Consider the following 24,535-nt stretch of genomic DNA (forward strand, 5'->3'; position numbering starts at 1 on the left):
TTGTCTGCTACCATAAAAATGGGTTTAAAAGAGGAGATAGAAGAAGATACAACTGAGAATCAGGTTGTTTTGGATATGGATTTAAAAATGACAAGATACAAGAATGATGTGGAAAAAGATGTTACACTGGATTTACAAATGAAACCAGTTGATGTCTTAACAACTACAAGGAACACAGAAATAATAAATCAGAAGAGTGACTTGGACAACTTTCTTACTTTGGATATACAAAAGAGATGTGTTATATTCATGAAGGAGTTCCTGAGAAAAGACAAAGAGAAAATGAAAAGAAATCAGCTTTTGGGACATTATTTAGAGGGAATAAACGTTACGATTTTTAAAAGCAAAAAGAAGGAATATAAAGTTTGCTTATCTGATCAAGATTAAAATATATATGAAGTTCTTTCTAGTAGCTCTTAATGGTTTTTTTTCAACCAGGACTGAATGATGAGGCTTTAAAGATTTGTTTGTAGATAATATATGGGAAGAAGTGATTTTTTGTTGTATTTTCAGAGAAAGTAATAAGTAATGGTGTTAAAAGTAAAGGATTACAAAATTGGCTTATTTGATTAAGGTTAAAATATAGATGTTATTTCTGGTATGTGTTAAACTTGTGAAGGAGTTTCTGAGAGGAGGCAAAGAGAAAATGGTAAATTAATTTGTGGGACACTATTTGAAGGGATTAAAGATCAAGATTTTTAATATGTTGTTTCTGGTAGCTCTTAATGAATTTTTCTTGATTAGGTTTGAATGACAAAGCTTTAAAGATTTGTTCATAGATAAGAGATAAGATATGGGAAGAAGAGGGTTTTTTTGTAGCATTTTTAGAGAAAATGATAAATTACTGTGTTAAAAGTAAAGGAAAGGAATATGAAACTGATTAATTATATATGTTGTCATTTCTGGTAACTTAATGGACTTTTGATGGTTAAGACTGAATGACGAGGCTATATAATTTGTTTATAGATAAAAGATGAGATATGGGAAGAAGGGATTTTTGGTTGAACTGTTAGAGAAGGTAATAAGTTACTGAAATTGTTTGTACTTGTCTTGATGAAGGTGGAAGTCTTTTCTTTATATATCTCTATTCTTTATATATTTTTTCTTTCCCCCCTTTTTTCTCTGCACTTCTCATTTTTTTCTTTTTACATTTTTCTTAGTTTGTATTCGTTTTTTGTCTTTGTATTTTTAAACTTTAATAACATTATTATTAAAAAAATAGAAAAAGAAAGAATAGCTGAAAGAACTGGTTCATGGGTAGTCCTCCTGGCATTGAATTCCCTTCCCAGGGACCACTGAACGCAGAAAACCTCTGGCTCCTCACTTTGTGTCCATACAGAATGTTCTTATAACTTAGATGTTCACTCCATTGTAGAAAGTAAGCCAGTAGAGATATGGCTTCAGCACAAAGCCAAATTTTTTTTTTTTCTCCTGCTCTTTTGGATGTTCAGAACTGTATCTGTGCCGTGATTTGACACAAGAATTTCTAAAGTGTTTTCTTAAACTGCATCTTTTCAACAATATTTATCCCAAAGCTGCATTTAAGCTGCACATATCTGGACTGGTAGATGGGAGTCAAGAGAGACAAAAGTTCTCACTCTTAGCTGCAACTTAGCCAATAGTCAACTGTTCTACTATATTCAGAAAAAAAAAATGTAGATGTACCCCACAGCTCCCCACAGCTGCACTCTATCTCAGGTGCACCAATCCTACTTTCTTGAACTCCAGCTCCATGAATTGTCTGAAGGTGCACAAATCCAGGCAACCGGTATTGCAGTGAAGAGATGAACTCTTTGCTGCCATCTTGTGGTTAGTTTTCCTTTGGGGGAAAAATAGAAAAAGAATGGCTGGATTGAGTGCTTGGACTTACAAAGCACCATCCCATCATACCTGATGTACAGTTACTGGTGGCAGTTTTCTCCATGGTTGGTGATCTTCAAATTTCAGCCAGGGAAAACCACTAATTGCTGCTCTCACAGTGTCATGCTGAGGGACTGTAGGGACAGCACCACAGCACGGTCCCACTCCCGATGCGCATGAGGGACATGCTGGAGGAGGGGGCAGCCCAATTTATGTTTACATTTCCTCCTGGCTCCTAGATGGGAGGAAAGCATGGCAAAGTGTCTGTGTGCATGAGCCCAAAACTCATTCATGGTAGCCAGGTGCATCTTTACCATCTCTTCATTCGTCTTTGGTTGCTATTCCCTCCTCTATTATTCTGTTTAGATCCATTTGACCATAATTTCCCTTTAGAGAAAGGGCCAAAGCAAAGTAGGAGTTGAGGCATTCAGCCTCTCCTGGTTTCCTGTTACTATCCTAGCCTCCTAGCAGCAGGCCCACAACTTTCTTTTTCTTTCTTTAGTACTAGCAAAGCTAAAAAGCGTTTTTTGTTACTTTTAGCTACATTTACTTGCAAATATAAGTTCTTCTTGTGCTTTAGCCTTTTAACCTTTGCTAATGCACCTCCTTGGTAGTTATACCCATCTTCCATTTCCTATACATGTCACTTTTAACTCTTAGCTCAGTTTAATCTCCCTATTCATCCACAATGGTTTCTTAAGCTGCTCCCCATTTTTGTCTCTTAATGTAATGCTGTGCAATGGTATTTCCAGGATCATAGTTTTGAGATGTTCCCAACTCTTCTGCATTCATTTTGATCTGAGGATTTCTATTCATGGGATATCTAGATTTTCTCTGAGATTGTTGAAATTGGTTCTCCTGAAATTTAGTGTGCATATTCAACTTTGAATTTAGAACCGCAAGGTAATTTGATCCCTCAAAGTTGCCACTGTTTTTACCTCATAAACCAGCTTTTTCTTATTAAGATCAGATCTGAGAGTCTTAATTGCCTTTACTCTTCTTCAACCTTCCAGGAAAATAAAATTTTAGGGATCTTGGAGTTATGGCCAAATTAGTTCTCCAACAGATATCTAGGCAATTAAACTCTCCCATTATTACTGTGTTTCTTCCCCAAAAGGTCTGTAATCTGGTCCAGAAGGGCATTATCTAAATCTTCTATCTGTCTATAGCAGTGATTCTCAACCTTTTTGAAGCTGCTGCCCCCCTAAGGAGCGGAAAATTTTTCAACGCCACCCTTTGTGAAAATCCTGTAATTTAGGGTATGGCGGGGGGAGTTACTGAATTATAAAAGGCAAAAATTTTAAGTAATTTTTTTCAGTAGACTTACACACTAAATTTGTTCGATTTAACTCGATACTTTTGCCCTGGAAGGTAATTGCATTCCTTTTATTAAAATTAAAATGACTAATGCAAAAAAAATGCTTAAATGCTCTTTTATGTAAATACGTTTATTTCAAAATGCTGTAAATATGTTTATTTTTTTGATGCTCTTTTTAAATTTTTTTATTTTTTATTTTATTTTTTTATTTTTTTTGCAAATGCTTTTTTAATGTTTAAAAATTCTTTATTCTTAATTAGATAATTTAAAAAAAACAGCAAAAAATACACTAAAAGAGTAATATCAATGAAACATGCTTGATTATGTCAGTGGGATGGTTGTGCTTGATGGTTCAGAGCCAATGAAAGTAAATTGAAACTGAGGGGAAAAAACAGAAATGAAGCGAATGAAAAGCAACTCAAGAAACACGGGTCAAATCAAACATTCATATTGAAAGGATGTTCAATGCACGCACTGCGATTAATCGCGCGGGAAAACAGCTGACGCACGCGCTGTGATTAATCGTGCGGGAAAACAGCTGACGCATGCGCTGTGCTGGTTGGGATCAGAGAAGAATCATAGTGTCGAGTTCTTCAAGGTCATCCTACCTAGGATACAAATTCGTTTCACCATTCTTAGAAGTGCGCGAGGGCAGCTGTTGCGTAAGTTCATTTTATTGCTGGTACAAATGGTGTAAACCGGATAATCGATTTAATAAATTTTTTTGGGAGTTTTAAAATTAAGTTCGAATGCCAAAACATGCTCATTGCCCCTCTACCGCCCAAAACAAGTTCACCGCCCCTCAGCATCCTCCCACCGCCCCCCGGGGGGCGGTACCACCCCTGTTGAGAACCATGGTCTATAGCATATTCCCATGATTACATATTTGCTTTTCTCCTTCTTTGTGTTCTTACTCAAATACTCTAAACTGAGCCCTTGTGCTCAAATCCTGGACTTCAGTGCTTCTATATAATGCCATCTCACTTCCCCTTTTGTCTAGCTTACTCCTTTTGAATAAATTAGATCCTTCAGTCCTTGCATTCTGCTCATGAGTTTGATCCCACCCACCATTTGGGGCCTACCATATTTCCCTTCCTGCATTAAGCTTTCAAGTTCTTCCTATTTGATCCCCCAAATCTGTGTACTTATAGAGACGCTTCCAACGAAGTTTGATGCCTGGTGACTACATGGAGACAATATTGTGGTTTTCCTGGCAACAGTAGTTTGCCATTGAATTTTACTAGAAAGATTTTTTGACTTTCCAGTCCAGCAAACAGCACTAGGATTTCCTGATGGCAGTCTCCCACGACAGTACTAACCACCCACAGATTTCTCAGAATGGCTAGAAATCCTGGGTATTCTGTAGGGTACTAGGTATGGAAAGCACATTTAAATTTCCTCTGAATCAAGTGAAATCAAAGGCAAGGTTGAATACCAAATGGAAAGAGGTTTAATTCAGAGCAGTGAGGAAGCCCCAGTCCAACCCCCCCCCCCCAAAAAACCCAAAGAAGACACATAAAACCAAAATAATACACAACCATCTATAGGTGCTGTTTTAGCAAGTCAAGTGACAACTAAAAGGGAGTAAGATTCACCATACAGATATGCACCAAGTCCTCTCTCAGAAGATTCACTGAGGCATGCAACTATACACCAAACAAATTACTGGTTTTGAAGTTTATATAGAAACTTGATGCATCTGGATTATGAGATGAGGGAAGACAAACGCTGTAGGATACACTGGATGATTTTATCCAAGTGTCCAGACTTCAGTGTCCATCAAGAACTTGGTAACTGACTCACTGTCTGAAGTTCACTATATTGGCATAAAGGTCAATCAAAGGTTGGTTATTTCCTGCCAAGCACCTCTGTAGGCTTAACTGAACCATTTCTGTTAAGGTGCATCAATCTTCCACAGAATGAAAGGAGAGTCAGAATGCAGATTCTGCATTTCTCTCTTTTGCTATCATCCCATGATTATTCTGTGAGTGCCATATAGACAGTTCCCATTCTTCATGTATAAAGTCTTGTGTACAATCTTGGCTAGGGGATGGGATTTCATGGGACAGACATGCCAGGTTGAGGGTATACACATTGTACAGCAGTTTATATATACTGTAGACCAGGGTTCTCCAAAGTGGTCGGGATTGATCCCCAAGAGTCGATGGGACTATCCATTATTTTATTATTAATTTATTCATAGTACTATTAAAATAGTATTTATTAAATTATTTTCATATAATAAATGTTTGGGAGTCAATGAACAATTGAAACTTCATGAAGGAGTCAATGAGGTGAAGAGTTTGGGGACTCCTGCTGTAGACCAAGTGTATGCGTATTCATAACTATTCACTGACTCCTTTTCTCTTTTCTGGCAAAACATACAGAATTTACAACTTTGTTGCATGGCAGGAAAATCTTGGTTTTAAGGTGCTAAATTAGATCTCAGCATGAAAAAGCAATGATTGTAAGTCACAAGAAGAGAGTTGCATGCATAGTGTTTCCAGGTAGAAATTCCTTCTCAGCATTTCTTGGGAAATTTATACATTTTTCTGAATCCTGAATCCTGAGAAAAATCAGTCAGGAAATCAGGAAAACAGGGAAAAGTAATATAATTCTCCTGAAAGAATTAAAACTTAATCATCATAAAAATGTTACTGGTTCGAAGGAATCCACTGATACCATGAGCAGCAAATGCTGACTGTGGAGTCAAGGATTAAGGTCAACTAGTGATGGTTTAATGGTTATGGAAAAAGTTGGAAAGTTATCACTGACTGTTCAGCAGTTTTGATACAATCATGAACTTCACCTTGCTGTAACAAAAGTGTTTTATATCAACAAATTGAAAGATGAAGCATCAAAACCAAGTAGCAGTGGAAGTGAATACAATGAAGATTCTGAATATGAGAAAGATAAAGACAGTGATCCTGATTCAGATGATGTAGTTGGAGCCAATCAGTATGACTTGAAAGATGATGTCTCTCCAGCAATATTTAGTATAAGAAAAATGGTAAAGCAGTTTAAGTATTGTCTAACAAGAAATTATCTTTTGCAGCAGGAAATAATCAGCACATTAAAACCAAGGTTTTCCTGCCATGCAACAGGGTTGTAAATTCTGTATGTTTTGCCAGAAAAGAGAAAGGGAGTCAGTGAATAGTTATGAATACACATACATACTGAAAAAAAGGGAACTACAAGTTACTCTGAACTGTAAAACATGCTGGAGTACATTAAAAAGAATGAAAGATTTTTAAAGATCCTAAATTTGATAAAAATTGCTTTATAATAGCAAAGCTTGGTCAATTGTGTTAAATAGTTTAAAACCTGTTCAATTAGTAGCTGAAGGATTAAGTAAACATGATGCAAATATTCTAACAAACGAAGAGATTTTTAAGTTTCTTTTCAGTAATTTGGAAAACAGAATTCTGCTTTGAGTAATATGTTTTCAAAATAAATTAGAAATGAATTGCTTAAATGCAGAAATAAAGATATAGTAGTTGTTCAGTCATTAAGTCGTGTCCGACTCTGATATAGTATCTCTCATTAAATATTTAAGGAATATTGTTTATATGAGATGGAAAAGGACAATGTTTTTGCTTTAGCAAACAAGAAAGAAATAGCTCGATTAGCAAAATCATTAATGGAAAGCTTTTTTAAAGGAAAATGTTCTTTAATGAAGAAATGTGGAGAGAAGATATGAATGTTGTTGTGGAATACATGAAGTTAGAAACTGGTCTAAAATCTGAATTAGCAAAAGCAATATCAATTTCAATGACAAAGCCAAAATCAGAGCAAGCAGACAAAATATTTTCATCACTAAAAAAGAAAATAAGCTTATATGAAGCAACCCAGTGCCCAACTTGAAGATGCTGTTGGATGCACTCTTAACAATCTCACTGACATTAATGCAAAATGAAAGAAATGTCTCTGCTTCTAGACTATTTGTCAAAAAATGAAGATCAAGACTATCAGATAGGGCAATTAATTAAAAATAACTTTTAAAGAGTGAATATTTATGGTATTTTCAATTTTCAAAATGATTTTTGTTTGGTATTTGTGTCAACGTTCCTTTCTTTTAATGTTTTTGTTATCAAATGTCTATATCAGGTTCAGATCATTTTTACATGTTATAGAAATATAACATATATTTTTATTAATTATTAATCATCATCATAATAAACCATGCATTTATTATGATATTGGGTTTTTTTTACAAAAAAATTAGAAACTTTTAGTATAACCCTATCACAGAAAAATGTTCACTGTTTATTTTTATGACCACTCATTATTATTTAAAAGCATGTAAATAAATGTTATGAAAAACACGCAACTCTGTAAATTATGATTTTGAGAATATCCAAGAATTCCAATTTCTCATTCACAAATCCTGAAGATTAATATCTGTTGGAAATTTGGAAATGCTAGCATCTGGTAAATTGTTGTATGCAACTAGTCATGCATCTCCCAGATAGAAGCATCAAAGGTTGTCTAAGAAGATATCAGATGTTCATGAAGTTGATGAAGACTGAATTAATGTGGAAGTCTTCTCCCCTCTTGGTAGAGTACTTTGCCTGGAAAAGATGAAATGGCTTCCATATTGCTGTCCTTTTGGCATCAGGTTAAGACTTTATTCTTCATTGTTCCAGACCTTTTCAGTTCTTATTATATTAATTGCTTTGACATTGATGGTGGTTTTAGGTAATACAACTGGTATACTATTTATTATCTTGGTATTTCTGTAATTGACCTTTATAGTGAGTTCAATTTTTATGATTTACTGTTGCATTAAGGTTAAAAATGCCTTCAAGTCTAGTTTGACTCCTGCATTCATGCAGTTTTCTTGGCAGTGTTAAGGAAGTGGTTTGCCACTATCTTCTGCTGAGATTTTTTTTTTAAATTCCCAGTCTAGCCAAAGCTGGAATTCATAGTTGATCCCCATCCAATGCAAGATTCAGTTTTTAATTTATTTTGCTTGATGTCTAGGAAACTTGTGAATATATCTATATCTCTATATTTTCTTGGTTGTAACAAGTGGGACTGTATTCAATATAGAATAACTGATATACTCCCAATTAAATGTGTATAAAACTACAAATGCACACTAAATCTGAATCCACAGTAATAACAATCCATTGAATTCTACATGCATGACTTCAATCCAACCCTGGGAACCATCCATTCAGATTGCAGACATCTGTTGGAGTACATGCACAGCACCCTATTAGATGTGCAAATTCCACTATATCCCTTGTTGGATGGTATACAGAAGATGGTATACAGAAATTGTGGAAGGAAGGAAGGAAGGAAGGAAGGAAGGAAGGAAGGAAGGAAGGAAGGAAGGAAGGAAGAGAGAGAGAGAAAGAGAGAGAAAGAGAGAGAGAGAGAAAGAAAGAAAGAAAGAAAGAAAGAAAGAAAGAAAGAAAGAAAGAAAGAAAGAAAGAAAGAAAAACTGCTGATAGAAAGATGGAAGGAGAGACTGAGTTGTGATGGGGCCTACCATGAATGGGAGTTGCATCACTTTCTTCAGGTGAAAAAAGAACTGCCTGAAGGTGAGTCCAACCATCAGTCTGAGTAAGTTAGTGAATCATATACAGACAGGCAGTTGCTCTCCAGGCAGAAGCATCCTCAGGCAGGAGTGTCTCCCAGTCCCCTGAAAAGCATGGACTCTCCCACCAAACTCTGGCTTCCCTCAAGGCTGGAATATAAATTGCATGCAGACCTTGAACCCAACAAATCATAAGAGAAGTAGATGCATATGGGGGGAAGGCCACTCTTCAAGGCTTAATACTACCCTTCAGAAATGGGAGATGTAATACTAATATCTCCTGAGAAGAATATAAAATCTGACAAGGGCAGCATGGAGGTCACCAGGTCAGAGGCCCAGAGATAGCTGCTGTGGCATGAGTAAAAGCTGAGCCTCTGATGTCCTTGCCTTGTAAGGCTTGGATCTATTAAGGGAATCAGACTCCAGGATGCCTGAGTTGTGTCTGAAGGCTGGGATGGAGGAAAACCTAAAAGCCTTTCCCATATCGATACTGAGAGGACAAGGTTCATTACATTTAACGATCAGCTGCCACAGCTATAAGATCAGCATTTGCAGCAAGAGACCCAAATAAAATATGCTTTAGGGCAGTGACAAGAGAGCTTGTTTCAGGCTTTTATGTATCCATTTGGAAGGAATGGAAAAGATGAAGAGACCAGGCTAGAGATCAGAGTCTCATGCTGAATGCTACCTGCAGCTGTCCAAATGGAACCCAGGTTAACCTGGCTTGAAATGACAACAGATGCCATTGTTATTTGAAGCATCTGCCTTCAAATGGCACTCTCTAGCTATGTTGGACTACAACACACATCATCTCCACCCATTATGCCTACCATGGAACCTAGAAGGGGGGAGCACTTGCTGTTTAGGGGAGAAACTAAGGATCCACTGTAGAGCCACGAGAGCTATATTTGTGCCAAAGCTAATTCTATTAAACCAAAGATATGCTGTAGAGCATATATATCAGAGAAGTAGCTGGCATTCCATTCCTGCAAGTGTCATGGTTAGATACTTCCAACAACATCTGCATGTAGATTTATTCAGGTTTTCTTCTTCTTGTCAGGCAAATACATATGTTGCAGGGCTATGTTCCGGGTCCCTACGTTCCACAGACTTCTCTAAAATAATTTTTCTGCATTTCTTACAAAAACTATCAGCTCTGTAAAGGGAAAATATATCTTGGCTCCTTCTGAAAACTCCAGAAAGGGAGAGGTTTCCTAGCCTGATTGAACAGTACACTGTGTGGGCTGGAACGGTACAGCAGTTTGAAAGCACCAATTCCCAGGAGAAGGGTAGCTGTTCCCGTACGGGAAGTGTCAGAAAATACTTAAAATGCTCCAATTTCAACTGCTGCCCTCCTCCTGATTGGAAACTGGCTGGCTGATTGCCAAGCCCTGCCATGTTCTCCAAGACAGTGGCAGAGTGTATATTGTATAGTCTCCACTTTTCTTACTCTACAGGAGATAAACTGAGATGAGAGGCGACTGTGCCAGCAGGGGCCAGCTCTACAGTATCATAAGAAAAATACTGGACAGTTATAGACAAGACCCTTTACTGGTGTTAGGGAATCTTGTGATTCAAAGGGCCCGCTCCTGCCTTTTCCCCCTCCAGGCCCTTGAAGGCTATATGCAAGTAAAGCTTCCACTTTGGGATGGAATAAATTGAACCGACATTTATCTCTGATTGGACTTCCTAGGGTTTCATTGTAAATATGGCTTTGAAGGAAGGACTTAATGGCTGTTTCTGATAGCAGTTTTGGCTCTGAAGTAAACTGTCATACAAACTGTACAGTCACTGAGGCTGCAACAGTGTGCATTTACCCCATGGAATCAAGAGATCACATCATCCAGTTTTCTCTAACCGGCATAGAAAATCCCCATTTTTGGCTTTCTGTCCTCAGGAAATAATGACAATATGTGCCTTCCCTCTCTCAACATTTTTTTTTTAGGCTGGCCTACAGTATGTTACAGAGATGTTATAACTTTTCAACTCTGGGAAATTTGATTTTTTTCCCCCCTCCAGGTAGCACGTGCATCATTATATATGATTTTTTGTGTATTCCAAATGTCAATTAATTATAAGCTTGGCCATTATGACCCAAAACACAAATCTGCCTCCAGTGTCATTTTGTGAATTTTTTATTTACATTTTCTTTTACTAGTGATTACCACACCCTTAAATTCCAACACAAACTTTACAACTCCTATGACTTCTTTCTAAACTCTCCTTTTGGCCCCAGAGCTGTCTTGCAACCATTTTGTTACCATTGTGAAGCCAGAAACAGCACAAAATCTTAACTTGGGATTTCAAAGCCATTTGCTTATACACAACAGCTGAAAATTGTACTATTTACCAAGAGGGAAATGCCATTCTCAGCAAAGTTGACTACATTTTGCACAAGAAGAAGGGGCACAAACAGTAGTAATGGGAAGTGTGAACAGTGCATCACATGTAAGAAACTTCTCTGTTCTATCCCAAAGTGTTGAAGTAAGGCATCAGCTATAGGAAAGTATATCGTCTCTCGATTTTGAGAAACTCAGAACAGAACAGTTGAGGCCATAGTGAGTACTAGATGCTGGTGGGAAGGGGAAAGAGAAGTAAAGTTTAAGAGAATAGGATTTCTTATAAAATGGACTGGAAATGCAGGATGATTGTTCAAACAAGCTGTCAGGGGGGCCTTCAAAATAAAAACTCTTTTTTTGCGCTTTTCTGCACTGCAGCCTTCAGTGACTTGTCTCCCAGCCATAAACCACAGCTAGAGATGAAACTACTTAAGAAATCTCTTTGCAGATTTCAATTCTTTCTTCGTCCTTGGCCAGAGTGATGGCCTAGTGTTCTGTTCAGATCCTGGTTACCATATATCCAAACTGGTGGATTCCCCTGCTCCCCCCCCCCCACACACTAGAAAAGCAAACACCAATTGCCTTTCTTCTGCGCATGTCTTTTGAGGGCTGGTGGGTGTGGGTGCGGGGAAGTGTTAACAGTTTTATAGTTCTTCCGAATACTTGGGCTAGAAAGGGAAACTTTGCAGATCTCTTGCCAACTCCCCCTCCACCCCCATTGAAAGGAAAACAAAAACAGAAACAAAAAAAATGGCATTTCTGCCACTAAGCCTGTTAAAAAACAAAGAAATGGCCAGCATTTCATCATTCCACAAATGAACTTTAATTGATAAGGAAAGGTCTAGCCTTTAATTGGAGGTAGCCCAGCACAAAATGGCTGACAAAGCCGAGAGAGAGGACTGGAGGGCTATATCCGCCTGAGCAGGCCAACTGGAACCCAGGCGTTTGTGTCAGACAGAACACACTTGTATTAGACAGAACACACTTGTGTACTAGACTGCCCTGCATCTGCCAGTGGAGGGGGAAAACACTACTTCTCATGCAGAACAAGGAAACGCCTTCCCAGGAGGCTAGGGGTGGACTGAGGATGGTTTCATCTCTTCTTGCCCTCCTATTCCATTCTTGCACTGGGGCAAATAGGAAATGCTGGTCAGCCTTTAGTCTGATTCTCCTAAAGCAAATGGGAATGGTTGAGAGGGGAAGGAGCCCACAAAGCTCTGGAAGGAGGCACTTTGGTATTGTCTGGGAGATAAACCACCACCTAAAAGGCCACCTCTGGAAATTGCTGTAAAAATTAATCTCTATGAGGAGGCACATGCAAAGCCTCTGGGTTGCATCTCTGATTAATTTCACCCTAATACCCTCATCATGCTTCAGCGTAACAGCTACAGACCCACAATCCAATGGTCTTTGAAGTAGTCTCCGAGATCATTTTGGTGTGACACCTGTGCAGATCACTTTCCTCTCCCATTTTCAAACCGGAGCCTCAGCATTTTTCTCCCCTTCCTGCTTGCCAAGTTCAATGCACTCGTGATCTCAGAACTGGGCATGTAGTGCAGCTTTCAAGAGCTACTTAGTTTTGGTTTTAGTGAAATATGCTTCTCTTGGAGCAAATGTCATTGGCAGTGATGTTTTTTCTCCCTGACCACAAGTATGAACAGCTGAGGAAGGGCAAAATATATGGACAAAGAGCCATTCTAAACATCTATACATCTTAACCCTTCAGGATATGTTTCAAACATTGATTTCATGTTCACGATTTTAAAAGTGTTTGTTCTGTTCATTTATTGACTTTTTTCTAGTTGTTCATGGATCTCCTTCTGCTCATTGGAGTTTGTCCACAAGTACACATTATGGTGCCGGGGATAAGTCTGATCCCTACAGTTTCTTAGTTTCCCCTTTCAAATCCAAAAGAATGCTGATAAGAAAAAAAATAACACCCCCTCATGTTTAAAAAATAGCAACAAAGGCTACTTTTGCCTAGCAAACAGAGCATGACAAGCTTTGTAAGTAAGACCCGGTTTCCTCATAGAAGATTCAGTCTTCTCCTTGTTCAGTGATATAGCTTTATATCCCCACCACTTTCAAAGTCCATTTTCTATAGCACTTCCCACTCTAAGAACATTTGTCTTTGATTAGTCTCTAACCCCTAATTTTTCTCCCACAATGGAATGGAAGAATATCTTCTTTCCATGATATGTTTATTATATTCATTCATACAAGACAACATTTGAGCGTCATTTTCTGCCAGCAGTTTTGCCCCCAAAGAAGCCGTTTCTTCTAAGAAAATATATAAGACGGTGTCTCCACTTTGAAGCTCTGTGATTCAGACAGTGTAACCAATATTCAGAGCAATATTCAGTACGCTAAATGCACAATCACGTTTAGCCAAAGTAGCTGTTCTGGGATCTGCTCTGGCATTAAAAAGACTTGCTGTTCTTGTTGAAAAGAAAAGTTCATTCACTTGCGGAGGGCCCAGAGACAGCCATGGTGGCTTCTGCCCAGAAATGGGCTAATCCTAAACACACAAAAGGAAGGGAAGGGCACAGGAGTGAGCTTGCCTTCAGGCCAGAGTTGGTTTGACTTGCAGGACATTGTAACAAGAAGGCTCCAGCCTGCTAAAATAGCCTTGCGGCCAAACCCAAGAACAGCTGCCTTCAGCGGTTGAGGAAGAAGGACTTAATGCTCTGGAGGATGTGATATTTCTGCTTCTGCCGCAGCTTCTTGCGGATAATGGGGATCCAGACAAGCCCACACACAAGCAGCATGAGGCCAAGGGAAAGGAAGGCTGGCCCACATAGCTTAAACACCTCCTTGGTGATGTTGCTGGTTTTGTTGCCCATGTTGTTGCTTATGTTAGTTGTGTTGTTTCTGTCCAGGGTGAGGCAAGTCAGACTAGTAATGGCAACCCCAAAGAGGAACACTGCTCCGCCCACCGAGAGCACAATGACTGGTTTGTGATAAATGTCCCATTTGCTCCGGGGAGGAGCATTCCAGCCGGACTCACTCCGTGAGCTGATGCACAAGGTACTGGCTGTTTGGCTGGGCAGCAAGTCCTTGGACTCAGGGGACTTCTCTCCCTCCTCCATTTCTTTGGCTTGGGTTTCCATGGCTACCAGTTTTATAGGCTCACAGCATTAGCACCTCTGGAGAAGGGTGGGGAAGAGAGAAAGAGGAAAAGAGAGAGAGGAATTCAGGTAATTTGAGCAGCCCTAGATAAGATTCTCCACTTCTGCCCAAGCCATGGACCATAATTTATTGATGTTATTTATGGGCATGACTGACTCATTGTTTCAACCACATGCCAAGGCTAGGCCATAAATCCAGAACAGTATTACAGCTTCTGAAAGTGTATTTTGTGAGCTTTTGCTTGCCTTTCCCTGAAACTCAGGGCTCCGATCAAGGTTGCCTGAGAGAACTTAGTACGATGGGTATATAATTTTAGAAAGCTGCTTGCAGTGGAAGCACACTCATCATATTTCAGTGACTGTCTCACAGTTGGGCTCAGGAAGAATTGCCTTTTGGACAGCAGAAGGAACCAGAATATTGCACGGCCCTAAAAAAAGGACCCTACACCTTGGCTTCAAGGTTGGGGGTCCTCCATCAAGATTCCTTAACGTGCTCGCTTAAAATGTGCGGGATGGTCTTTTTTTACCCATCTCATCTGGTAATTCTCATGGCAAATAACAAGGTGGTGGAATGCACAGAAAAAGCAGAAATATTTAATCTATTGAAGAACATTCTCAAACAGGAAGATGGTGAATTATCTCATTTCCCAGGAGAAGGGCTTTTAGTTGCTCTAATGTTATCACATGTGCCTGAAATTTCAGGCTCTGAAGCCAAGTTAAATTTCTGTAGAGAGACTCAGCAAGCTTATTCCTGTCTCTGGTAGTCACCAGCCAGCAATTCCCTCATTGAGTCTCCAGGCCTCAGTAGGTGCTGAGATCTATTAACCAAAAGCAGGCTCAGTGTACTGCTTACACCGGTTGCTTTTTTATTTATTAAAAACAGCTTTCCCCAGTCTGGTGCCCTCCGCTATGGGTTATTCTGGCTGGGAATATATGGAGCTGAACTCTCAGAACAACTGGAAGGTAACAGATTGGTGAAAGCTACTTTAAAATCTCTGTTTTTCTTTCTGGCTGGTATGTTCAAATCAGTATACAAAAACAACAGAAGAACTGACATTAAACCATTGTGTGCTTTGTACTGTGAGATGGTTCTAAAATTGGTGAAAGGTTGAAGGCTGTCTCCAGAAACATGGGCATCCACAGGAAAGGACAAGAGGTAAATAACAAAACGGGCATCACAACATCACTACACGAACACTGCCCCTTATGTATTTGCATCTGATGTTGTGAGGCTATTGCTTGTGACAGTGCAATTTTATATTTTGGCATTGTGGTTAGGAATGGATGCCTATGTCTAAATCTTCAGGTGGACAAACCAGGTCTGACCGAGACGTGAAGGTACCTTGGTGTTTTATCCATGATCCATGGATAGGTCTTCAGATTACTTTGCTGATATCACATTTATATCTATGTTGTACTATTCTGATTATGTGCCTGTTCAGGTGGTTGATTTGTATCTCACCTCTAACAGGGCTTATATTCCTGATGGCATAAAACTGTCTGCTGCATGGACTAAAGGATAGTCCATGAAGCAGACAGTTTAAGGGAATTCATTCATTCATTCATTCATTCATTCATTCTTCTCAGAAGACCTAATTGAATCACAGATATTTATTTAATCAATGTATATGGCACTCCTATCTCGTACCAAATGAATAATAATATAAAATACATAATGGCAACTGTGGAAAAAATAAATCAATGACAGATGACTTATCAATCTCACAGGCTCCATGAACCTCCAGATCCTCATGCCCAAAAGTTCAGCTGCTGTTCCTTCTCCAGGAGAACATACTCAAGCATCATATAATTAGCATGGTTTTACAAGCTACAGCAATGAGAACTCATGCCACAATGGGCACATAAATAATGAAAATCTTTAACACAAGCTTGGGATGGTTTTGGTGGGCCAATAATATTTATCAAGGATAATATTCGTTAAGGATTTGTCAAAGCTGCTGAAGGTTCTGACTCCATCTGAGGTGAAAGGAGTGGGAACCTGGAGATGCTTATATACTACTTATTGCATTTGATTTATGTCAATCACCTTTGTAATTTTAGTCTATATTTTACCTACTGTATTGGACATAATGGAATTTATTTACTAATTGCCCCAAATAAATCATCTGCACATTCTGTTTTTGTCTATATACATTTATATGTGTGTTAAACCATCCAACAAACAGCTCTACCACATTCATTCTTTGCAACTATCTTGTACAGCAGCCTTCAATATATCGATCTGTAATTGAAATGGATATTTATCCCAGCACAGACTAAGTGCTGCGAATGACATAGAATTCCACCCATAAACAACCAAGTTACTGATATCCCCATCCACCCCCTGCCCCAAAATGGAGCTTAGCTGAAAAAAAGGCCTGCACTGATTTTGATAAAGTTGGAAGGCTTGATCCCATCATAAAGGGATCCTTTCAAATTTGATCTCCGTTTGAAGAAAATAGCAGCCATTTATATATTCCCAAGGTCAGATCATGAACCAAGCTCCATTTGAACTAACCTCACTCCAGATTCAGATTAGAGTGGAAAATCTGTGATTTGTTTGAAGTCAATTGGGATTTTTTAAAACTCTGCATTGAGTCTCAAAACTAAGTCCTGGGTTCTTTATCCAAGCTAACACATACTATACTGCAGTACATTACCCCATACCACATAAAGATATACACAAAATCACAACGTGGCCATGGTACTTTGGCATTATGGAATGTGTAGTCTGATACATCTGGAGGATGCTTGGTAGGAAAAGGTTAACCTCAACCCTTTAGAACAATAACATTCTGCAGCCATCAAAGCAAGGTCAGCTACCTCAGCTTATCTGCAGGAGAAGCAGGGACTTGTGGGTACATCTAGAATTCTGAGATCACGTAGGAGATCACAAAATCATTGTTATCGTGGACCTTGCATGGAAAATCACAAAATATTTCATTATGAAATGGCAAGCAGATGAGACTGTTCCTCTCCACCCCCACCACCCCAGCTTCCTAAGATGCTCTTGATTGTCTGAGTTTACTTGTTATTTTTCTAAGCAGATAGTCATACTTCCAAACAAAGCAGTGAATTACAACCAACACTCTTTCCTGAGCATGTCTGTGTGCCTAATGGGACCTGGAAGTGTTTTTAGAAATCAAGATGTTATTAGAGATTGGCTGCTTGCTTTGGAGCATGCCAGTTTCCTATTTTTAAAAAATTAAAGAAGTCGAAAGAATTAAAGTCAAGTGGGGAGAGAGCCTATAGATATTCTTCTTGTCTTTCCCCGGTCATTCTGTAATCTGCCATCAGATACTTGTGCTATCACTCATATTTTTGAGTCGTTCAATACTAACATTATATCAATATGGGGGCACTCATTGGTAGAACAACCATCTCACAGGTTAGGACCCTACTTAAGTCTAGGATTGTCAGCATATTTCTAAAATCCCTCAATTTGAATGGAATTTTCCTCTGGACTGCAAAAGAAAAAATAAAATATAGGTTTTCCACCCTTGCATTAAAGGAAGTTAGATGTGAAGAATGCAGGAGTATGCCAGTTAAGGAAAGATACTACTTTCAATGGTATCTCAAATCTGTTTTACCTTCTCTTCAAGATAGATCCTAGAAAATATTACCTACTGGCTCTTAAGTTGATTTAATGCTCAAGACAATTTTATGGAAGAAAGGCTGCCTAGAGACATCTTGTTGAGAAATCTGTTCTCTCGTAATTGTTGTCCAGTGGTTGAGAAATTTTGGGAACATACCGTATGTAGATTTGTGAATTTAAGAACATTACTCATGAAAGACTAAAATACTAGGAATTTAGAAATGTATTATCATTCAGGACCGTCTGTGCCGTTATAGATATTCTACAAATACTTGCAAGGTTTTCAGCAGTGTCCTGCTTGAAAACTCTGAAACGAAAAGCACAAGAAGTTCTGTTTCCTCAGAATAACCAGGTGAGGCTCGGCACATGAACTGGATTCTCTTTCCCTTTAGCACCTATTAGGTGAGGGAAGTGGTTTCTAATCTTGATTTAGGGAGTAAAGGTATCCCAGAAATCCTTTGCAGGATGGGAATGTCTGACCACCTCAAAATCCTTCTGATAGTATGTTTGGTTCAATCAATAACTTAGGAGCTGTGATCCCTTGATTTTCACCATTGAACTTTCCATTTTTAATGCTAGCCTGCTCCTGTTGGAAGGGAGAAGCTACTGGCAGCTTAGCTAAATGTACCAGAGCTAATTTGTTCATAATCTTTTGGGAGTCCAGAAGCCAAGTCCAAACCCTTCTGGTACCCGCTGTACATTCTCCTTATATGTTGCCTCAGGAGAAATAGAACACTCAGGGCACTGGCAAATTCTAATACGTTTGGATGTGGGGCAACTTGACAATACAGTAATAGAAGTGGCCAAACATGTACAAACATTTTTCTTGGTCCACATAGTCTCAAGATCTTAGTCTCTGTGAAGAAAATGTTGTTTAACTACAGAAAGGACAGGACAGGACAGGGCTGCTGGCTAACGCTAGAAGGAAAAAGGATCAAGTGTTATCCGCATCTTTGAGCAAGGCCTGAATGATCCAGAAGCTAACATACAGAGGCCTCCCCAAAGGGAGTGCCCAAGCTACAAACCTCTGTGCAAAGACAGTGATTTTCTAGCATGGACTGCAGAAACTTAGTTAGTCTGTATCTGAGACTGTGATGTTTGAACTAGGAACCAGGTGGAATAAGCCTGACTGCACAGTCCTTCTCTGAAGACAATAGAAACAGTCTATCTGATGGTTTATTTATTTATTTTTTATTTATTGGATTTCTCCACTGCCCGTCTCCCCCACAATAGGGGACTCTGGGCAGCTTACAAAGACATTACCTGGAAGGTTCCCATTTTGGGGAGTGTAAGCATATTTCAACAGCCGCAGCCTTTGCAATTCAGATATGCAGAATGTTGTGTGGGTCCTCATTGATCCGGTTGTCTTTGCATATCCTATAATAAGGCTTCTGTGCTACCATGACAGACTACACATGAGGTGGACAGACAATAGATTGCAACTGATAGATCTCTGAATGATTTGTAGTACATTAGTGAGAATGTCTGATGCCGAAATGTTTAACCGAAATGACTTCCCCTAGCAAAAGAAACATTGTTGAAATGAAGGAAACTCACAGTGACAGAGTAGAATTTTGTGTAGAAAGACTGTGTGTTAAGTTCCAGTATTTGAAACACAGTCTTGGCTTCTGAATCTTTTCATTTTAAGTCCAGACTTTTGCATCAGATTCCAGTTGGTGGATCTCTGGATTCCAATAAGATCAAGAAAGTAGATCCAACAAAGGCTAAGTCTGCCCATCCCTGGACTGCATAATTAACAGCTTGTCTTCCAGGGTTCCTTTCAAGAAGACAGTTCACCTGCTTTTCTCTGGGAAACATCTCACACTCCCAGTTATTATTTTGGAATATTGATCTCCCAGGTGACCCAAGTATAAGCACGACCCAAAAGTTTGGCCTTTCACTGAAGCTTCTGAACTGTATTTGCAGTTTAACTATTGTACTGAATGTGGGTGGGACTGAAGTAGAAAGCTTGTTTACTGCACCCTGATCCCCAGCATTTTTCAGCTCAGGCAAGGAAACAAATTTATGTTAGCTTCAATTTGATTAAATAGCTTCAAGCAGAAGAAAAACAAATCAGCTAAAACCCATTCTTTGGGTGTTTGGGACTTTCAGTTCCTCTGAGATACTGATTCAGTTAACAGCTCTATGTTTCCCAGAGATCCCTTACTATCTATTACAGAGTTACCAGCCACCCAGTTAGAATATCAAGTATTTCTACTTACAGAACTGGTGGCTTCCATCAGTTGGCTTGCGGTCCCGAATATGCATGGAATGTATCCTAGGTGGATGTTGCAATTTGCTAAGTAGCTTTGCTTCCAGCCTCAGATATCCCCCACTTCTGATATCATCTGCACTGAGTGGCTCAGAATTCTTGGAGCATTTTCCAGCTCAGATGAGCTCACTTGCTTAGTGGCCATAAGCTCGCCTTAACCCTTCACTTGCTGAAGCTCCAGTGCCTGGGATAAACGGCAATACACATTGTTGTCGTTCAACAAGCAAACCATTCTGCGTACATCGGGAAGGCAGAGGCAGATTGTGATGCCAGGATAGTTGGTCAAAGGAAGGAGCACTGACAACAACACAAAGGCTGGTTCTGAAAGAATCATTTGAATGCTAGTACTGCATATATTCTTCCCTCCTTGAAGGTATTCTAACCCATGCCTTTTTTTTACTGCATCCCTAAATACATAGCGTGTCTGCAGTAAAATAAACCCAGAGCTTATTCCTGTTTCACACAGCTTGCATTAAAGTAAGAAAAACCCAACCACAGCAACAAAGAACCAGACAAAGACATGATTATAGTTAGTATAAGATTAGAGACTATGAGGTCCTGAAGAAGTTGCTGAACTATAACTCTTACTAGTATTTCAAGTTGCATGTGTTTATACAACTCCTTAGAAATAATTTGGGAAAGGGGCTTCACAGCATCCCATTTAGCTACAACTCTGTAAAGCAGTTTCACCTGTCCCAGGACTATGTGGCTGTTCTCTGTGGTTGCCATGTGATCTCAGGAAAATATACCGCTGCTTTAAAAAGTTGCAGGCAGGTGCTATTTCAAAGCACTGCACAGCTGTCTTTGCTAAGACTATAGTTTAGCAATATTTTGAGACCCTTAATGAGTGGTTAAGCTGAACATTTTTGGAATATAGCCAAAAAATTATTCCCCTAATTAAAAAAATAATAAAAAGCTGCCTTGTAGCTTCTAGGAGTACCTCAACAAATGTGAAATATAGATGTTATAATTTGACTAATCTTTGTTTTTCTTGATTGCTGTTTTGACTGTTCACAGGAAGAATTAGAAACTAGATATATAACAAGGAGAGAAATACAAATGTACATGATTAGAAACCAATGCTTCTTCCATTTCAGTGAGCCACAGGGCTCAAAACATTTCAAGAAAAATGGCTGGTCTGTTTTGAATGTTTCCAGAATCCTTCCTAATGGTTAAGACATAGCTCATTTCATAGAGAAACACCCAGTTCCAAGCCATAAGAAGTTTGCTAGCCACTTCCTATGAGGCTCTCCCCACTGCTTGGTTGAAGGCCTCTCTGCTTGTCCTTGAGTCAGGAGAAAACAAAACCAGCATGAAATTGGTCTCCTCATCGCTGATCCTTCTCTTGCCTCTGTTTCAAGTCACTGCAATTACTTGACTTCCCTCCAAGGTATTGGCTGACAAGGCCTAACAGCTTTTATACATCTGGCAGCTATCTTTGAATGATGCTGGCCTAGAGGGAAAAGCCCTATTTTTAATAAGTAAGGATATCTCGCTCATGGCTGGGAATAACACGAATGCAATGTCATGAGGATAGCACAGGAAAAAAGCTGTTGCCAGGCCATGGTTATGTCATGGTTAGGTGCAAGTGGAAAAAGGCCCTGTATGTGATTTGTCCAGGTTTCTCTTATTTCCCGAAATTTCAAATAATAGAGAAGTACACTGTCAGGCCCAGCCCAAGAACAACAACAAGGGAGTCCAGTCTAGTTCCTTTATTAGCTTGCACCTAATAGACAGAATCTCGCCAGACTAAACCTTTGCTAAAGCAACTAGTGGATATACCCCGCAAGACTCTAGGGAGGGGCCAGTCTCAGCTTCTTCCTATTCTCACGGTCCTGCTGTGGGCTGAGGAAGCGCTTGCTCTGTAACCTTTGCTCCCCCTCCCTCCTGATAATCTTGATCTTCCATTCCAGTATCCTCCTCGTACATGCCTTCCATCACATACACTAATATTATAAGTTGAGAAAAGAAGCTATCATCTGAATCCAGAAGTTGGTTAATATGCTTAATTACTTTCCATCATAAAGTTGTTTTAATGCAACTTTGCTTCCTCTGTATTTCCCCCAGTACTGTGAATGGTGGCCTTACAGTTTTGCCACTTAAATTGATGGCCAGCAATTTCATAACCTCATGTTACGTTAATCACACTCATTTTAAGACTAAGAGTGAGGTAACATTATATTCCCTTTAAGTAATGTGCAGTTTTGTCCAACCAATTGTATAGCTTGCTGTTCACTTGAAATATAAACCCGTTGCCTTTCATAGGCTGACCAGATTAAGCATGATGTCAGATACATGAACATACCTCCCAATGTCTTTTGCTTTCACTAAAAATAGCTATTAGGGTAGGTAAGGAAAATATGGATCAGGATACTTACTCTCCTTCACCCTCCTCCCCACCTAATTCACCCGCTTCCCTACTATTTAATTTGGGAGACTCTTCTCAGTTATCCCATTCATTCGTGATAATTGATTAACAAAGCAGCTGAGAAAGTTGAAATCTGTCTATAGAGCTGAGGGGGCATTAAAAATAATCTTGCAACATTCTTAGGAATTAGAATGGGCAAAATACTATTTGTCTCTCCCCTTCCCTGTTTTCATTATGGCCTGCTAGCAATCATCTTTGTGATGAAATGGTAGAGTGTTGCTTTATTAAAATCCAAGTAAAGGGTTAACTGGACAGTTCCTAATAAGGAAGTCCAGGCAGGAAGTGAAGAGGACTTGGAGAGAGGGTAAAACGATAACAGAAAGGCAGAGTAAAAAGAGGGGAGGAAAGAGGAGACAATTAGTAATCATTAAAGAGAAACATTGGTGGGCCTTTGGGAAAAGTAAACTAATTTGTCTGTAAATAAGTACAGAGTTTGGCCTCTAAAAACGCACATGTTCGTATAATAAATAAAGTCTTAGTTATGATAAACAACTGATACTTTGACCAAATGGGAGAGAGTATAATAAACTCCCTTCTACATACCTAAAATATGATTGTGCCAAGAGCTGATAAGAGAGAACACCAGTATAAGGACATCAGGTTTCTCATTTTGGGGTGATAACAGTGAGAATTTAAACTGTACTGATTTCCCAAATAAACAAAAAAAATGGTACTTCATAATTTTACCATAGTCCCAGGGAGCGATACTAGTAAAACTGTTGATGGAACATTTCCTTCCTACCAATTCTATGGCACAGACACGAGTGCCTGAACAGAGCCTGGATATTGTGGTCATTGTGAAAAAGCCCCGCTGGTCCATCAAGAGGACCATCTCATCCGCCACAATGGCCACCATTGTGGCCTTGGGAAGCACATTGGCAAGATAGGGAAGCTATAGCCACCTCCTTTTACTCTCAGCAGATTGCAGCTAGCGGCACATTGGCTCTGCTCTGATCCTGGAGCAACTGCACATAACCATCGGGGTTGTAGATTTATCCTGACCTCAAATGCAGGAATCCACAGCCTCAAACCATGTAATAAATGTCTGAAAATAGCTGTACCTGGTAGCTGTCCAAGCAGCAGCAGCAGCATTTGCGGTAGCGATATAAAGGGTCTCTACCTTAGCATCTGGCTTCGGAGAGACACGTGTCTCAGCTGTCTTGGATGCCTTTTGAAGCTGCCCCATGGGGATGCATTTCCAGTGGCTTCTACAGTACAGCCAACAGCCTATTTGAAGGTAATAGGCTTCTGCTCCATTGTGCAGTGTTTAAAGCACAGCCTTAGGAACTCAGCTTAGAGATACTGTGGTCTTGGGTGTGGACACATTGGAGTGCTCCTGCCATCTAGTGGGGAAAAAGTGAAAGCAAACAGCTGGATGTGAATTAAGCAATTTCCCCCCCTTTGCACTGTAGATGTCCTACATTTTCTGTGCATCTCCAAATTTGAAATGAACTTTCATTTGGCTATACGCCTGTTATGTTTATATGTGATATGCAGCTGGATGGAAAACAGTGTAGTTTCATTTTAGTTGAACTGTCAGAGAAGGAGCCTAAAAGATCCCCCAAGGTAGGACTACTATCTAGAGAATTACTAAATGGCAAAGTAGAGTTGTTTGCATCTCTTTTCTGCCATCTAGTGATCATCCAGATCTTTGCACCTGAGAAATTGCAGCCCTTTAAAGCGTCCTGCCCACAATTCTGCCAACGCGGATTAAGTCCTGCAGTTTTTTATTTATTTATATTATGTATTTATTTAAATGTATTGGCTGCCCAACTCGTTTTTTGTAAGAAAACAGATCCAAATTCATTGAATGAGAGTATTAAATAGGTCAATGTTAAACTAATGAGAGATTCAGAACTAATGAGAAAAATTCAGAATTAGATTTCCCAAAGCTTGGATAGGCACATTGGAGCACAAGCCTACGTTGGATTAACTAGATCAGTGATTCTCAACCTTTTTGAAGCTGCCGCCCCCCTAAGGAGCGGAAAATGTTTCAACGCCATCCTTTGGGGAGGGGGGGGGGAGTTACTGAATTATAAAAGGCAAAAAT

General features: G+C 39.4%; 2 protein-coding genes across 6 annotated transcripts in view; both read right to left on the reverse strand.

Moving 5' to 3' along the window:
• Positions 1-23,680, reverse strand: part of TMEM238L (transmembrane protein 238 like) — a 42,263-nt gene extending 18,583 nt beyond the window's left edge. For both annotated transcript variants that reach the window (XR_015794699.1, XR_015794700.1), the window contains exons 1-2: positions 23,547-23,680; positions 20,008-20,241 (exon numbers count right to left, since the gene is read on the reverse strand). The gene's annotated coding sequence lies outside the window, so the exon portion shown is untranslated. The remainder of the gene's footprint in view (positions 1-20,007; positions 20,242-23,546) is intronic.
• PIRT (phosphoinositide interacting regulator of transient receptor potential channels) lies at positions 6,493-23,737 on the reverse strand. Of its 4 annotated transcripts, XM_025166315.2 has the most exons (3): positions 20,008-20,126; positions 17,014-17,105; positions 6,493-14,208 (listed from the first exon to the last, which is right to left on the reverse strand). In XM_025166315.2, the coding sequence occupies exon 3, from the start codon at positions 14,170-14,172 to the stop codon at positions 13,720-13,722; it is 453 nt and encodes a 150-aa protein (XP_025022083.1). In that variant the 5' UTR covers positions 14,173-14,208; positions 17,014-17,105; positions 20,008-20,126; the 3' UTR covers positions 6,493-13,719. The 4 variants fall into 4 exon arrangements, with proteins under 4 accessions (XP_025022083.1, XP_087989626.1, XP_025022084.1 ...); XM_088133500.1 differs by lacking the exons at positions 17,014-17,105; positions 20,008-20,126 and adding an exon at positions 23,606-23,737; XM_025166316.2 differs by lacking the exons at positions 17,014-17,105; positions 20,008-20,126 and adding an exon at positions 23,547-23,686.
• Between the last annotated feature and the right edge of the window lie 798 nt (positions 23,738-24,535).

This window comes from Python bivittatus, unplaced genomic scaffold (genome assembly GCF_059951505.1).
Source record: "Python bivittatus isolate LINGU-HERP-01145 unplaced genomic scaffold, Pbiv_v1 ctg000080_np1212, whole genome shotgun sequence".
NCBI lineage: Eukaryota > Metazoa > Chordata > Lepidosauria > Squamata > Pythonidae > Python > Python bivittatus.

Bases quoted from the DNA above. Each gene is read 5' to 3' on its own strand.
- PIRT (XM_088133500.1), bottom strand. From the start codon at position 14,172: ATGGAAACCCAAGCCAAAGAAATGGAGGAGGGAGAGAAGTCCCCTGAG.